This window comes from Arvicola amphibius, chromosome 12 (assembly GCF_903992535.2).
Source record: "Arvicola amphibius chromosome 12, mArvAmp1.2, whole genome shotgun sequence".
Classification (NCBI taxonomy): domain Eukaryota; kingdom Metazoa; phylum Chordata; class Mammalia; order Rodentia; family Cricetidae; genus Arvicola; species Arvicola amphibius.
The window spans coordinates 59490878-59509345 of NC_052058.2; the positions used below are offsets into that span (position 1 = coordinate 59490878).

At 40.2% G+C, this 18468-nt stretch overlaps 1 protein-coding gene across 3 annotated transcripts in view; it reads left to right on the top strand.

The window, feature by feature from the left end:
• C12H1orf105 (chromosome 12 C1orf105 homolog) overlaps nucleotides 1-16326 on the top strand; it is a 28137-nt gene extending 11811 nt beyond the window's left edge. For all 3 annotated transcript variants that reach the window (XM_038348886.1, XM_038348887.1, XM_038348890.1), the window contains 3 exons: nucleotides 10608-10675; nucleotides 13116-13180; nucleotides 15970-16326. In XM_038348886.1, the coding sequence (XP_038204814.1) occupies nucleotides 10608-10675; nucleotides 13116-13180; nucleotides 15970-16115 (279 nt within the window). In that variant the 3' untranslated portion in view covers nucleotides 16116-16326. The remainder of the gene's footprint in view (nucleotides 1-10607; nucleotides 10676-13115; nucleotides 13181-15969) is intronic.
• The last annotated feature ends 2142 nt before the right edge of the window (nucleotides 16327-18468 follow it).

Below are 18468 nucleotides of genomic sequence, written 5' to 3' on the forward strand. Positions count from 1 at the left end.
CCCCTCCCTCCACTGAAGCTCTTTACAAAGAAATAGTGATGGGGCCCTTTACAGAGAAAGCTCTGACAGAGCCAACAAAGGAGGCTGTGGGTCCTGAGAGCGGCATCTGTTGATAAAATATAAGCCACTCTCTCCATTTCAAGGAGCCAAAAGTGAACCAGGATAGGTAAGCCAGAGATGGAGATGAGCCACTCTGGGGCTTGTCATTAGCTACACAAACACAGTGAGATTCTGGGGGATATGGAGCTATTCCTCACCATGACATCACCACATTACACACACACACACACACACACACACACACACACACACACACATGCACATACACATGCATACACACACATACACATATGCACACACAACACATGCACACACAATGCACACATACATGTACATGCACACACATGCATACACATGTACATACACACAATGGACACACGTGTACATGCACACACATGAGCACACACATACAGAAAGTCTTCTCCACCATTATAATTATGAAATAAGCTGCTTGCTTTGGAGTTAATCATTAATTCAGTCTGAGCCTCGGAAGAGAGCTGGAGAGAGGTTCTGTAGTAGCTTTGGCCAGCCAGAGCTGTCCCTTGACCTGAATAACTATAATCTGTAATGGAAATAGTGGGAAGGAGGGATGCTATGGGAAAGGAAGCCTCTCAGGAGATCTGGGAGGAAAAGGGGCAGTGCTGCCACATGTCAGAGTTGCTACAGAAAAGAGGCCTGTTTTAAGGGAGATCCCGGGTCAGAATTAGGACATGGGTTAATTTAAGGATTAGGATTAGGGTAGCATGGCTATTAGGATTAGAATAGGGATATGACTTGATTTAAGGGTGATTTAGCTGACTGTTAAGCGCAGGTGATAAAGGACCACTTTAAGTCTGATATCCACTAATGCTCCTTTGACTTGAGAAAGCCAGGGCTAAGGTTATAAAGATGAAGGGTTAAAGGATGAGGGTCCCAGGGACCAAACGGATAACAAAGGACTCTGAGCTGAGTGACAAGTGAAGGTGAGTGGAGTGAACCTCTGTGTGGCCGGAGCTGGTGGCAAGCGCTGCCGTCTCCTGGTTTTCCTCACGCCAGGGACCAGTGTTCAGCGTGAGCATTGCCTGTGGTCTGGGCTGGGATTTCTCCTGCTTTCATTCCTGAAATCACATTTAGAGCACCCTGACCTCGGGCTAAACTGGCCACGGCCAACTGGAACACTTGGGACTTCAGAAGCTCCTGTTCTCAAGACCTCTTCCCTGACCTTTGCCCCAGCTCAGGCCTGAGAGGAGTAGTCCCTTGCACCCATGGCTTCCCTGCTGGCTACAGCTGCTACAGTCATAGCCTTCCAACAAAATGGCACCTAGGAACTCTTCCCGACTGCTGTCAGAGCTGACTGAGAAACTAGAGAAAGACAGCAAGGATGCCTGGCATGCTAGCCTCGCACCGCGCAGTATGCGCCATGGAAAGGGACTGTTGACTGCTGTGGTTTCTCTCTCACCCATGCTTCCGTAACACCTCCTTCAGTGAAGCTGGCAGGGGAGGATGTGACTTCCCCTAGGAACTCTATCAGCATAGTGAAAGGTATCCACCACAGCACACACACACACACACACACACACACTCACACACACACACACACACTCTCTCTCTCTCTCTCTCTCTCACACACACACACACACACACACACACTCTCTCTCTCTCTCTCTCACACACACACACACACACACACACACACACACACATAACATCATGCTTAAGGACCAAACACTGGATAATTGCCTAAGACCAGACATGATAGGATGTCTATCTACACTAATCCTTCCTTGTCAAGACTGTGTTGCACATTCTAGCTGGGACAAGAAAACCTCCAATGGTCTGTCACAGTTGCTAAATAAGAGCCATACATCAGAAACGAAAAAGCAAAACTATTTCTATTTACAGATGATGTGGTTTTATATAGAAAACACCCCCAAGACAGGCAGACAAACGCATGCACGCGCACACACACACACACACACACCTATGACAACTAATAAATTAGTATAATATGGTTTATGAACACAAAGTCTGTATGCAAATATCAAATTATTTCTATACACTAATAACAATTCCAAAATAATATTCTCATTTACAAGAGTATCAAAATGAGAGTAAAATACACTAAAGAAAGAAAGATGAGATCAGCACATTAAAATTTTTAAAACATGTAAAGTTATTAAGGAAGGCCTACTAAATAAAAAAAATACCATCTTGGAGCATTTACTATTAAAAAGATGTGATTCTCCTCAAATTTATCTGTAGATGTGGCTACTTAAAACTCAAATGGGCCTCTTTGTAGAAACTGACAAGCAGATATAAAAGTTTATGTAAAAATGAAAGAGATGCAAAATAGTCCAAAAATCTTGAAATATAAGAACAAAGTTTGTGGGTTCCCAGCTTAATTTTAAAACCCACTACAAGGCTACAGTTAGGACAATGTGGTATTGATACAAGAATAAACATGTTGAGCAGTGGAATGGAATTGAGATTTCATAATTAAGTCCTTGCATTTCAGAACAGTTGACCTGTTAAAACAAGGATGCTATCATAATCAGGAAAATTCATCTCAATAAAAAGCACTGGGACAGTTGTATATAAATATGCAAAATAATGAGAGGTTGCCTTTCCCTTATGACATATTGGAAACAAATTCTCACAACATCAGAGTCTCAAATATGAGTGAAACCATAAAACTCTTACAAAGAAACGTAAGTGAAAACCTTTGTAGCTGTTGGTAAGCCTACTGTTTCATATATATACACATATATGTATATATATATATACACATATATGTATATATATATGCAACACAAGTCACAAGAAAAATATAAATAAATTGACAAATCAGTACAAACCCTGACAGTCCTGGTCACCAGAAAGTTTCATGACCATCCAACATCCAATTAGGGGAACAATCCCAAATCTGTATATTCACTTTATTTTTGAGAAGAAAACTTCTCCCCATCAAGTCCAACTTACAAAGTTGATATAACTAGGTCCCATCCTGAAAAAGGAGCTAGTGTTCAAACTTCATCATACTCAAGGGCTTAAAAATCTCTGATTATCCCAATTCTGATGACTTACCAGCCATTCTGCCACACCAGCACAAGGACCTGAAAACTCACAAACCGACTTGATTCCCATGTGACCACAGTACCAAGTCCATATAAGTCCCTACACTAAAGAATATGGGTATTTTACCATGGAGGGGGACAAGGGTACCATTCTCAAAAACTGAGACCTAGCCCCTGAGACCTAAGGCAGCTCCTGGAGGCAGGCAGTATCCTGTAGTCCTCCGTTTCTGCTGAACCCCGACAAGTGGCTGGTTATAGGCCCACGCCTCCATTCAGTCTGAGATGAGAATAGGCTTAGTGCTGAGGTTCCTTGTCACTGTATCTCTGTGTATATAACTGGGTATGGGCTCCAGTCACCGCTGGGCAAAGCAACTGCTTGTGGGCCTCTGCTGCACTGGGGCCAAGAAAGACAAAGTAGTTACCTATCACCTTCTTCTCCCATGCCCAGTTGTTTATGGGCCCATGCCACCACCAAGACTGGAGGCATGTGCCGCATGATCCCCATTGCCTATGAAAGTCAGAGGTCCTTGAAGGCCTCAGAGCTCGCTCCAGCAGTGCCTCACAAAGCTACCATTATTGCTACCACTCGTATAGTTTTTATGACCACACAGAGGGACATGCCACCGTAACTGTTGTATATACTACACCTACTCCGTGTCTCCAGCCCAAGTTCTTTTGAACCCCAATCCAGCATACCTTGCTCTCAAAGCTTATGATTATTGTCAAAGAATTTATAAGGAGATTATGCAATAGCTCCCATCAGCCCCAAAGCCAACCTGGAATTCCTTGACACATCTTCTAGAGTAGCGGTTCTCAACCTGTGGGTCATGACCACTCTGGGGATTGACATGTGCATACCCATACACAGTAATAATACACTTTTGAAATTTTTAAAACGGCAGTCAAAATAATTGGAAGAATTTTATAAAATAACATGAACAAATCTTTTCAATCATAACTCTGACTGTAAAAATGGCATTTCTTTCTACAAAAATATTATTCTTCACTCATATAATGCATTTGGACCATGATATTCCCTCCCTCCTCTCCTTGCAGTCTCTTCCCTGCCCCCACCCAGGTCCACACCTCCTCCTTTCTCTTCAGAAAATGGTAGGCCTCCCAGGAATATCAACCAAACATGGCATGCCCTGTTACAATAAAACTAGGCACGTGCCCTCATTTTAAAGATGGGTAAGGCAACTGATAGGAGGAAAAGGGTCCCAGGACAGGCAAAACAAAGACAGTTTTGCTCCCACTGCTAACAGTTCCACAGGAACACCAAGCTACACAATCATAACATAAACATAGAGAATGTAGGTTAGACTCCTGCTTTTTCATTGATTGTTGGTTTAGTCTCTGTGAGTCCCTGTGAGCCCTGCTTAGTTGATTCTGTGGGCCATGTTCTCATGGTATCCTCGACCCCTCTGGCTCCTACAATCCTGCCTAGCCCTTTTCTGCAGGATTCTCTGAGATCTGCCTAATGTTTGGCTATGGATCACTGAATCTGTTCTCATCAGTTGCTAGATGAAGTCTCTCTGATGATGCTTGTTAGGCTCTGGTCGACAGGTATAGCAAAATATCATTAGGAATCATTTCAGTAACTTTTTTATTTCCAGTCATGTTTGGTTCTATCCTGGGTCTCTGGGCCATCCGTACACTGGCTCCTGGTTTTCCAGGCAGTGTCTGGCATGAACTCCCTCTCATGGCATGGGTCTCAATTTGGACCAGTCATTGGCTGACTGCTCCCGCAAGTTCGGTGCCACCTTTACCCTAGCACATCTTGCAGGTAGGACTAATTGTAGGTCAGAGGTTTTTGTAGTTGGGTTGGTTTCCCAATCCCTCCACTGGAAACCCTGCCTGATTACAGAAGAAGGCCAGTTCAGGTTCCATAGCCCCCATACTAGGAATCTTCACTAGGGTCACCCTGGTGGAATTCTGGGAGTTTCCATTGCACTAGATTTCTACCTTGCCTCTGAAATGCCCCCCAGTTCCAGTCATCTCTCCCAGCACTCTCTCCCTCCACAAGCCCCCATCTAATCGTCCCTGCTCCCATCCCCACCAGCCCTCAGTCTACCCACAAAATCTACTCTATTCCCCTTCCCCGTGTCCCCCACTTGGTAAGAATATTTCTTAATTAAGATACAGACTGGCTGAACGCTACAAAAATAAGACCTACTGACACAGCATGTGCAAGAAATTCACTTCATCCACTAAAATAGACTGGGAGTGAATAGATAGAAAATGATCTTCCACACAAAGAAAACAATAACAACAAAAAAAAAACCCTATTCAATCAGACAGAGATCCCAATGAGAGACTGTGAAAAGAGACAAAGGTCACTGTAATCACTTTAACAGATGTCACAATTGTACATATGTGTGCAGAGATGTATGTATGTATATGTATCTGTGTATATACATCTGACAGTGAAGAATCCTTCTTTTTCAACAAGCAGTGTATCTATGGGAAGACACAGGACCCAATGCAGTCATAATGAGAACTTTAAAGGCACAGCTTTCATCAGTGAATAGCTAGAAAGAAATACAAGAATTAAACTATAGTATAAGTAAGTGGACCTAACAGACATTACAGAACATTTCTTTTTCTTTTTCTCATTTTTGGTAATAATTATAATTACATTAAATATGTAGTTTCATATTAAATTACAATAGCATTTAATTTTTATATAAATGGAAAATAAATGAAACATTGTAAGTCAAAGCATTTTCCTTAAACAAGCTCATGTCTACGTGTAAAAATTCATGTATTTTCTTAAAAATTCACAGCGAACACTTTAAGAATGTATAAAAACAAATATATGACAATAGTATAGAAAATAAACCATATTTGAAAGCACAATTGCGCAGCAGGTGCTATGGGCATCACAGGTTAATTGATACAGGGTTACTTTAGTAAAGAAAAAAAGCCACTGTAAGTTCCTTTTAGGTAGTGTCCACCAGTGTGCAGTCCTTAAATCTCTTGAGGAATCTCAGGAAACCACTCCCACACTTCTGCTCTTTGTTCCTTGCTTCCAGTTTTTTCAAGAAATATTGAATTTATCAGGAAACAACTCTAAGCAGTATAACTTTCATCTTCACGTCAAGGTCTCATGGGAACTGGGTTCCAAAGTCATCTGCACCTGTGAAGGTCTCTCTCACAAAACCAAACCACTGTTTGAACCCTTCATCCAAGGTCCGTTTTTAGACAATGTGATCTCCTTCAGGATGAATTATATGTTTTGCCACAAAACAAGACTCAAGACTCAAAAAATTTGAAAACTGAACTAATTGGATATATTTTTTTCTAGCTATAATAAAATAAACTCTTAAAGAGTAAATATCAGAAATTGTATAAATTCGTGGAAACATACTAACAGAACATTGAATAAGCAATAGACTACTGAAGAAATAAAAAGGAAACTTACAAAAGTTTTAAGCAACTGAAAATGGAAGCACCATTATATACCAAACATATCAAAATATATAGCAACTCAACAGGAGCAATACTGCGAGGCAAGTTTACACCAATAAGCACTTATATTTTTAGATGAGGAGGGGAGCGGATTTCAAATAAACAACCTATTACAAGGAATGAGTAAAGCAACCTCCAGATTACTAATAGGAGTGACAGCCAAAGGGTGGTGGCCCAGGTGTTTAATCCCATCACTCAGGAGGCATAGACGTGTGTGGATTTCTATGAGTCTGAGACCAGTCAGTCAGAGAAACCCTGTCTTGAAAACAACAAAAGAATAATAATAATAATAATAATGAGAAAGAAAAAGAAAAAAGGAACAACAAAATTCAAAGCAAAATAAAAGACTATAGCACAATAAAAAAAATTGACAATGAAATAACAAAATGAAGAGTCTTGAATGCCCTCTCGCGGCTCTTAATGCTGCACTAGAGGGGTTAGCCAAACCAATTGGGTAAGAAAAGGAAAAATAGGATACAGATAAGAAGAGAAGAAGTACAGTTATTGCTACTTGTAGGTGATAAGAATACATATATATGTGCTCCTATAAAATATATATATGTGTATATATCTACATATATGTAATGAGAGAGAGGTAGTTAAAGACTATTAAGTACCATTTGAACTGATACAGTCAGGAAAAGTTCAAGATACAAAATCAGCATATAGAATCAGTATTTTGTTAGCAACAGTAACATACAATTGTTGAAAAAAATCATCGAAGGAATTCTATCCACAATAGCTATAATAAAAAAGACATCTACAATAAAAGTTAAAGAATATAATTTTTAATTTAACTAAATATTAATGAAATTAAAGAGGTCATTAGTTGTAAGAATTAAAACTGTTAAAATATCCATTCTACTTAAAACAAACTTCATATTCAATACAATCTTCACCAAACTGCTGATGGCATTCTAAGCAAAACTAGAAAAAAATTTAAATTCATATGAAATCTTAAAGAACTCCAAAGAGCAAAAGTTATCTTGAGCAAACAAGCAAACAAACAAACAAAGAAACAAAAACAAACAAAACAAAAGCTCTCTGACTTCAAAAAATACAACAAAGCCATGGTAACAAGAAGAGCAAGGTGTCAGCAGACAGCAGACAGCAGACACACAGACTGGTGAGCAGCACAGAGTGCCCCATGATTTTGCAGCACTGAATTCTCAACAAAGAAACTGGAAGTATGCCCTGGGAGAAAAGACAGCCTCTTCATCAGCAGTGCTCAGGGAACCAGGTACTCATGAGAAAAAGAGAAAAGTGACTTCTCTTGTCTTACAAAAAGAAAAGGAAAAATAGATTAAAGACCTACTAGAAGGAAACTAGAAAGTTACTTAAGACATTTATAGGCTGTGATTTGGAGGAGGGTGTAAGACATTCAAAGAACAGAAAACAAAACAAACATAAACGTATGAGATTATGTAACTATATAGGCTTAAATGATTATTATCTTTATGTAAGCTAAATATCTGAATAACAAAAGAAATAGAGTGAAGAGACACCTGTAGAATGGTTGGGTTGCAAACTGCTTATTCATTTACAGTGGGCTAATATCTAGAATATATAAGGAACTTAACATTTCAATAATAAAAATCTAATATAAATGAATAAAGAATATGGGCAATCATTTCCCAGAGGGAGAAATTTGAAGGGCAAGCAAATTAAGGGGGAAAATCTCTACTTCACTAGGAAGTAGTGAAGGCAGATCTTGTTCTGATTAGAATAGTTATTGCCAAAATGTCCATAAATAATGAATACTGGCAAATAGGTGAAGGAAGGGAATGTTTGTGATTGGTAGGATTGGGAATTAATGATTATGGAGAACAGCATAGCATGGTGATTCCTCAAAAACTCAAAGTAGAGCTACTATGTGATCCAGCCATTCCTTTTCTATTATAGAGTCAAAGGAATTTTATGTCAGCACATCAAAAAGACATATGAACAAGCAAGCTGTTTACTATATTGTTCACAGTAGCTAAAATATGTATCCATCCTTGAGACATATAAGGGGATGAAAGGATAGAGAATAGGTGGTACATATTATTCAGCAGCATAATAGAATCTTCTCATTTGCAACAAAATCTTAAACAGCCTGATGTCACTGCACTAATTAAATGAAACGAGTCAGGTGCAGAAACACAATTATCACCTGTTTTCTCATATGTAGATTTTTAAAAAGCTGGTCAGGATATACAATAGAGATGACTAAAAGTTGAGAAGGGTGGACAAAAATAAAGTAAGCTTGAATAATGGGTACCAAAGCATAGATGGAACTGAAAAGTCCTAGAAGTCTATTGCACAGTGGGATGGCTTCACTTCATGACACCCTGCTATTTTATGTGCAGTGAAAGCAAGGAACTAGAAAACTCCAAATACAAAGTAATAATTAGCAGAGGAAAGTGTTAAGTATCAAACCTAGCACACTGTACTGAATAAACTACAGCAACCATGTGCTTGTCACCTTTTTAAAACTTAAGGATAGAGAAATATTTATCTACCCTGATTTGATCATCACACTATATACCCATATCAAATGATGCCCATCAATCTGTACCCTTAAAGTTTAAGGAAATCAATAAAGGTGGAAAAGAATGACTAGATTCACCCAGATGCAATTTGCCCCCATTGGCTACTTTGCTCCGTGTGCCTCTAGACTCTGCACTATGCATAAAATACTACCAGCCAGAGTGAGGGGCGGTAGAACGTGGGTCATGCCACTCTGCAGGAGAATGAAAGCTCCCTGCTCCTCCCTTTGGAGTCGACTGTAGATGAAATCTAAGGAAAAGACAAGGCCCGTTTCTGGTATATTCTCTCCCCTTCTCCCCCTAGGCCCTTACTGAAGCCGTTGCTGCGCTCACCTCCCCAGCTACTCCTTGACTCCTGTTCGTTTTCTTCTTTTTCCTCCTTCATCTTCCCTCAGCCAAGATGATTCAGAACAATCTGACTAGAAATGCTAGACCCTTCAGGTAGAGGTGGCATTGAAGTTTTTGGTTTTCAGGCATCCCTAGAGGTATTGTGTTACAAGGGGAGGGAGGACCTGCTTGTTCTTCCCAGCCACCCAGCTAGCTTAACCCCCAAATAACCACACAGAAACTGTATTCATTCAAAGACTGCTTGGTCCATTAGCTCTAGTTTCTTATTGGCTAATTCTTACATCTTAATTTAACCCATTTCCATTAATCTGTGTATTGCCAGGTGACTGTGGTTTACCGGCAAGATTCTAACCAGCGTCCGTCCATCTGAGGCAGGAGATCCATGGCATCTCTCACTCTGACCTTCTTCCCAGCATTCAGTTCTGTCTTCTCCACCTACCTAAGTTCTGCCTAAAGCAGTTTCTTTATTCATTAGCCAATGAAAGCAGCACATGAATAGAACAACCCATTATACCAGTATTGGACGTCTAACAATTTGCAGTTTTACTGTGTCATGAACGTAAGTCCCCAGTCATTCAGTTAGGAGGCTGAGTGAACACCTGCACCCATGTTTCGTCACTGCCATGTCACCGACATAGGTCCCATCATCTTCAGTGGAAGGGATCTGAGTGGATGGACACACTCCTGAAGTAAGCCAGCATGGAGTGCTGGGATCAAACCTAAAGTAGCTCAAAAGTGTGGTTTCCTAACCAGAGAAGCCGTGAGTCTGCTGATTCTAGCCAGAACAGAAGGCACATGCTTTCAGATGTGCTTCAAATCGGCATCATTTGCTCAGTAATTCTGAAAATGTCTTAAATGGGCAATTTAAGAGCTAGAAGTACAAACACAGCAGTGTAGCAATGTAGTCTATCCTCATGAAGACGCAAGTTTGTCAGGAAAGGCGGATATCCCTAAGCAAGGAAGTGCAGCAAGGTCTTAGGAGTGTTCAGAGAGCAGGCCTTAGACCGTGAGGCAGAGAAACACCAGGAACCAGAAGATGCAAAAGGATCTGTGAACAGTTTCAGACACAACTCAGGTTTGCTAAAGTTTGTGTTTAGATCAGAGTGTAGTTACAGCCAACATATTGAATCAGGCCTTTTTTTCTCAGGTACAGCCGAAAAATTTCATAATCCCAGACCATGAGAAACCATCCTTCCAGAATTCTGTGAATCCCAGGTGAGCCAAAGATGTAAGAGGGGATCTGACTTATACTCTGGTCCTTTCTGTTTGGGACACAGGATTGGGATTGAAAGGACAGTAGACAGAACACTCTGGGAATGAACATTATAGTGGTTGTATCTTCTGTTGGAGCCAAGAAGTTTAATTAATCAAATAATTTCACTTCTTTACAAGAATGATTAAAGTTACTATTAGCACAGCCTTCCTTTTCACCAACATAAGAACTGCAGGAGGAGTGGGTAAGCTATTTCTTCATTGCCCTCAAGCAGATAACAATTCCTGTATAGATGATATATATCTAATTCACAAAATATGGGAGATGACACACAATTTGTTCCAAGTTCAAGGCATCCTCTTCATCAATTTAAATTTAAATCCTATTTAAATTTACTTATCTATTCTATTTTGTTGTTTGCTGCAATACCACAGGATACAAAAGATATGACAAAAATTAAATCTAGTCAAATTCTCATCAGTTGGAGTTTTTAAGCTTTTTTCTTGTATTTGACTATCAACAGGGAAGAATTTACTTCTTCATTTTTTAAAGCTCTAGGGAGAACATGGAAGGAGTTGGAGGTCTGGGGGCTGTGTACAAATAATAATGTTCTCGTAATGAAAACCTCAGTAAAACAACCTCCAGGCCCAAATATGATGCTAAACATATATGAAACATCATAATGAAACTCATTGTTTTATATAGTAACTAAAACAATCAAAGCTTAAAAACAACAACAAACATGAACTCACTCTGGCTAAGGCTTCAGTGTTCTGAATGCCTTGTAATAGACGTTGGAATGTGAGCACAGACTCATCTTTACAAAATAATTATATACGATGCTAAAGGCAACATTTAATTCTCTCCCTTATGTAAAGAGAAAGGTGGGAGAAACTAGCAAGTCTTCCTGTAATCTTATGTGGCTCAGAAGCAAATGTTCTGATTGCTTTTATGACATTATGGCCTTTTGTTCCAGACTGTGACACAAGTCAGGTGCCCTGAAACCATGCAGCGCTGGCTCAGGTACACAAAGGTCACAGAGTGAACATGTGTCCAGGCAGTTCAAGTTCCAATACTAATAACATTTACTCATACTTTTTATCATGATAAAAGTAATTCTGATAGATACTCTTTGCAAAGTGTGAATAGGAAACTCTTTGAATCAAGGTTTCTGAGCAGAAGTTAATTTTTCTGTGAAAGAGACTTGGAAGCCTGTTTCCCTGGTTTATTGAGAATATTTTGTACTTTAAGTGAAACACTTAATCCCCAAATCATTAATTGGTTTTATTTTAAGCAAGCAGTTCTCATTACTTTAAATTGTGGCCAAAAATTGAATCATCTTAAAATTCTCAAACTTTTGTTGGTTTCATTTTCAACATAATAATGAAAGAAAGCCTACCACTTCTGTCTGATACTTATGTAGAATGACTGTACAATACGGACTTGAACTTGTTTAACCACTTGCTAAAGAACTTTCCATAAAAATGGGACACAATTTAAAAGGCTTTCCTCCCCCACAGCCTTGGCTACCAGGAGAAATGGAGAACTCATGAAGTCTCCAACCAAAACATAACAAGTTTTGCTTTTCAGGGGCAAATGACTTACTTGAAAGATTTCTTACTTTTATGGAAATTAGAGAATATTTCATTAATCCCTACTAGTTTTAGACTCTACATGTTCTTATAGTAGAATAAAATACTTTTGAAATATAGGTTTTAATCAGAACCCATTAAGATACTACCAAAGAAAAGCACTAGAGAATTAGTGAGTTTTGGGGCAATTAACTCTTTCGCCCTGCTGCAAGGGGGCTTGGGAGTAGGTCAGCAAATGTTGGAGTGAAGAGCGCCTCTGTTGTATGTGTAAAGACAGATTACTGAAAGGAAAACTGTTGGCTCAGGAACCCCAAGACCAAGTTCTTATCACAAAGGAGGTTTATTTGTCCCAGAGGGACAGAGGGCAGGGAATAAAAGATAGAGGCTGAGGGAGAAGGGGAAGGGAATAAGGGAAAGGGGCAAGGGTATTTGTCCCAGAGAAACAAAGGACTGCATCTGGATAGAGAGAAGACAGCCATTGTACTTCACGTAGGAAAATGGCAGTTTATGAAGGGAAAGGGGAAACCTTGTGTTATAATGAGTTGGTTTCTTTTGATTAGGTGTGTTAGGATAGCCAGAAGGGGCTTTGGATTGCTGGCCTTCAAAACTTTGATCACTGGACCATGGTAGTCGGCCTCAGGAGGAGGAAGTGAGCGAATAAGGGAATAGACCTTGGAGCCTAGCTTTAGGAATGTAACCTAATGGTTTTTCAGGAAGGCAGAGGGAATGCAGAAGGGCAAGGCCTAACGGCGCCATGTTTGCCAGGCCCAGGCCAGCTAGAGTCCCTTTAATTCCTCTTCACTAAGGCCTAGTCAACTGACTACTGTGTTTTCTTGAATCTTCCAATCAGAGTGATGCTCCTTCGTCATCCCGACGTCCAGCAGTTTAATCATCCCTGTAATGACATCCCAACAGGTTTGTTTTCTTTTAGAACAAGTGCCTCCAGTGTGATACGTGCTCTACTTGGGGCCAGAGAATGGAAAACATAGTTTCTATATTTTCTGGGCAAACTCCATTTTCTATCCCTTTTTTCTTTTGGATGTGTTAGAATTATTTCACAGCCTCCTCCTCTTAACTCCAGCTCACTCTGTCCACTCCAAGAGTCTCACATGTTTTCATGTTTTCTCCAAGGTCTCTTTATATCACATAATTCTGACTAATGAGCCACTTGCTAAAGAACTTTCCAGAAAAATGGGACACAGTTTAAAAGGCTTTCCTTTCCAGTCCTGGTGACACAAATCAAAGTGGAAAGACTAGTGCTTTACAACATTCCTGAAAAGGTCTCACTACAAAGCCACAGGGTCCTAAAGCACTGCCTCCCTCCAGAAGCCGCCCAGTGCTATTCTAAGTTCTAGTACTACTTATAAAACAAACAAACATAAAAAAAAAAACAGTAGCATATCCCAGACTGCAGCACTGAGTTATGTCCCACCCCTTAGAGACAGGGGGGCAATGGACTGACAAATATACAACTAAGCCATTCTTTGGGGTAACAAATTCAAAGATTTAGGACAGCCCAAGCTTCAGTGATTTTTTTTCCTATCAAATGGATCCCACATAAATGAAACTACCTGAAAATTTTATTTCATTAGATTTGTACAGTAAAAGAAATAAAGTTATGGTTATGGATATCAGAAGTTGCTAATTTATCCTAGGAAGTCGCAGAGGTTCATAACCAGAACTGAACTGAGAAGCCACCTAGTAAGGAAAGTTGAGAACAAAAGGGATGTCTTGGGCAGATGCCAAAGACCAGAGTCCCAAAAACAATGGCAGGTTTGGGAAATCCAACTCCATTGCAGTGAAAGAGGGTGACCCAGTTCCCATGAATTTCTTCTCACATATCCCAAACTAGTGAACTAAGTCATGATTTCGATTAGGCCAAAGGGAACAATGAAGATCTAAGCTTAAAGGCATCCACCCAATGAAAGTTCCCCACCAATGTTCTCTGCTCAGCTTTCTCCCCAAGCCAAGGGAACACTGGGAGATACACGCACCCAATTGGTCTCAGTGTCCTCTGCGCTAGTGACACACTTACTTTGAATTTTTTTTTGGACTTGGGTTTTTTTTCCCTCAAATTTGTCTTGGAAGGGAATGAATCAAATGCACGTCTGTACACACACACACACACACACACACACACACACACACAATTATATCTCCTTCCCTCATCAAGATTGTTTTGCAACACCAATTTGTAAACCCTGGGAATGCTTCAATTATTAGCATAAAAACTAGCTGAGGGCACATGGAATCAGCATGGTATTTTCTTGCCCATAGAGTCTAATCTAAGACAATAATACTGGAGATGGAGCTGTAGGGAAAGTGGATGCAGAACTGTTTAGGGGCCGAACGTTGGGGGATCTATATGTGATGCTAGCTAAAACCTCTCTGAGCTAGGCTTGGTTGTTATGTGTGTCCTCCAAAGCCTGGAAGAAAGTGTAGCCAAGGACCAGTAATGCCTGCTCCCAGATTCTGGTTTTTCTCTGTGGGTTTGTTGTCTGTGTTCCCACTTTAAAAGCTAGAGCAGCATTTTGTTTCACACAATATAAGCTGGACCAAGCCACAGCTACTGGCAGGCCAAGCCTGATGGTTTATATAGCTTAGTCATATCAGAATTTCAGTACTTGCAACTTATTGCCTAAGCTGCCACCCACATGCAAACAGGCTATGAATACAATCCCAGTGTTTTCACTGTGCACTGTTATCTAGTTCATTTGTAGGTCAAAACAGTGATTTCTAACATTTTCCTAAATTCACCCAAGCTTTATCATCAGGATCAGAAATGGTACCTGGAGGTTATTTTGAATTCATTTCTCTTTGCCTTGATCCCATGAGACTTGCAGACCTTTATTCTTGATGAGCCCTGGTATTATGTTACCCACCTAACATGTGTTTAGCGCTGGGCAGAGAAGTGTGACAGGATACAAAGAGCACACAGTTGAGACTCAGGGGAGCTAGATGCTGGTCCTCAACCTGTTTGTGTCCGTCAACCTGAAATGTTGCTGCTTTTGAATGGCAATGAGAAGCCTGAGTTGCATTCCAGACTCTCAAGCCTGTAATCGCTTTAGCACCCATTTGGCTTCATCAAGTAAACTTGTTCCAGAGAATTCAGGGCTTCAACCCCCATAGTCATTCAGTTGCTCCCAATGGGGAGGTGTTGTTGCATGTATGATTTATCTCCTCTAAGCAATGCGTTCTGAAAAAGATAAATGTAAACATCTTTTAAAAATCCAATCCTGTTTGAAGAAGAGGTCAGGATGGTAAGGACTTTAGAATTATTTGCAACTTGAAGTTCCTTTTGAAATACTAATCCTTTTCCTCCTGTGGCTTGTTTGTATAATCATGGCTGTTTATTTTCCCAAACACAGGACTATGGACACATGTGTCCTGGAACAGTGTCCTGAGAACTGAGCCCTCTTCCCCCTTGAATGAATCTTACAACTCCACATATGCTTTATCTTCAATTTAATTGGCAATACTCCTAACTCTTAAGTGTTATTTCTAAATTTCACTTGGCATCTTCAATCGGATTTAGAAAAGTTTAATGTTGTTGGCACAAGATGGTTCTATTAAAAGAAATGCTTATGTGAATTTTGTGTATTTGCTAAGGCTGGAGGAGTCTCTGGTGGCCCATCGATACTTTGTGGTTTTGAAAGAACAGTGTTCAACACCTTATTCTGTACCCTTCTTGCACTGTCTTCTAGAGAGCATTCGCTACAGACTGCCCATTATGGGCCCCAGGACTGCTATCTTCCACAGTCTGTTGTCCGGTGCCTACAAAACTCCTCAGGAGACTCAAGACCTCTCCTTCCCCAGAAAGAAACTAATGAACAAGACCGTGAAGCAGTGAGTGGTCAGAGCTAATTACCCCCAAACTGTCAGGGAAAAGACCGCCTCTCCAAGCTGTTCTGATGCTGGTGCCTTCCCGTAGTCTCGCATCTCCCAAAAGATGATTCACTTTTTCCTTCCTACATGCTGCTATTCTAGCTCTTCCCACTTTTTTCCTAAAGACAAAATGATTTACTTTACATAAATATAAAGATTTATTGATTAACACAGAACATGATATGTGTCTTTTGTTATTTTGCTGAAGATTTTAATGCATGTTATAATAAATGACAATCTTCTCCTTATAAGGCATGGGTTTTCAATGAAAGTATTTAGCATATTCTTTCAGGCAAGAGGACAGGGATAGCTCCTAGAGCCCTGTATGACTTTATCTTATTAGGAATCAAGGAGAAAAGGGAGAAAAATCTCCTTTTTTTCTATCAGTTAATGTCATAGATAGTAATAACTGGAAAATGGCAAATGATTGCTGGTTGCAATCTCCAGTGGCTGGGACCTTGCTTTCTTGTATCACCTCTATTATTGCCTTGCAAATTGATCAGGTGTTCAGCCAGCCTTGGCTTGTATTTTATAGTGAGGTTATTTTTATATGAAAATGTATGCTTCCAGATCTATGCTGATCTGTGTATACACAGTGTGTGGAATACAAAAAAATAATCCTAAACTTTCAGACTTTATACCCATGGTCATATATGCTCCAAACCAAGTTTCAAGAGGTTTTGTATAAAAAAAAAAAAAAACCCTTCTGTTTCTTAGGAAGCAACTGCCTAGTGGAATCCTACCCCCCAGACTAAGTGGATGCTAGACCAACCTATGAGACTCAACCTGTGCCAACAGCTTTTGAAGAATGGAATTAAGAGATCTCAGATTAATGAGCCAGTGTTCAAATTGAACTCAACCAAAACAGAGAAAAACAAAGCGAACAAAAACAACAAAACCTGCTTCATTGTCTTATGTTTCTGGTAGGCTATGATTCTTATTTTCACTGCAATTAGACTTCAAGAACTTCAAAAAAAGTATCCATGAATTCTAATATCATTTCAGACAATTTAACAAGCGCAGAAAAGTTTTCTTTAGTTATTGTTTGTTGTTTATGCATACTTCAGCAAAAGAACTTGGGTTGCCTGCGCTCATGAATTAGGGGAACTACTTAACTTCCTGCACAATTGTATAGAGCTTTGGAGGTAATCTGGACATTATGTAGTTTAGGAGAAAAATGCTTCCAAAATCTCATGAAGATGGCCTCATCTAGAGCATCCCAAACTACATTAAGAACTATATTAAGAAGAACATCTTAGTACTTGCCAGTATGTTGACAGTACGCTATGGTTTAGATCTTAAATGCTCCTCACAGCGGTTACACATTGAATGAAAACTTGACCAGCAGCTTAAGACACTATGAGGAGGTAGCATCATCCTTAAGAAATGGAGTCAAGAAGCGGGAGGCTCTGTCAGTTGGGGACCTTGAGTAGGATGATGGGACCCTCTTGTGTTCTCTCCTCCTCTCCCCAACTCTTTTCTCCCTCTCTTCCTCCTTCTCACCAGTCTTTTCTTCCTCTTTCTCCCTCTCTCAGATTAATTTTAAAAATTGGATAATCCTAGGCAGATGTTTTATTTCAGTGCAAAAGCCTGATTTTGCTAAAAAAAAAAAAAAAAGGAAAAGAAAAAGCAAACACACACAAAAGCTCTTAACTTTCTTAAGTCTACAGAATTAGTCATGCATACTCCTCTCTTACCCTCCCATATTCCAACAGGGAATCTACAAATAAACAATCAATCTGTATAATTCCTTTATATTAGAAATGGGAAGAAATGCTGTATTTAGCAAAAAATCTGTGCTATAGTTTTTATTGTGCTTTATTTTTCACTTTCTTTAATGCAAAACCATGGTCACACCTGGTCCCAGTTTTAATTCTGGACAGTCTGGCAGGCTTCTGCTGGCATTACCTCTCATCAGGACCTCTTGTCCTTTCCCCTGGCTCAGGACTACCAGCTGGGGAAGGAGACAAGGAGAGATGGGGACAGGGAGGGAAACTGAAACTTAGCAGCTGGCTGGCTTCCTGGCCTAACGGTCTTCTCTGTGCACAGCTCGTGCTCGTTGTCTTCATGCACAATTCCAGGTAGCCCCAAGGGAGCCCTCTTCAGAGACTTCTCTCAGCTGCAGCTGTTCAGGTGGAGGGGTGTTACAGGGTAAGAGTGGTATTGTCCAACAAAGGAAGAACCATGGGATTACTGCCTGTAAACAAACCTAAAAACAAAACTATTGCCGGGCGGTGGTGGCGCACGCCTTTAATCCCAGCACTCCGGAGGCAGAGACAAGCGGATTTCTGTGAGTTCGAGACCAGCCTGGTCTACAA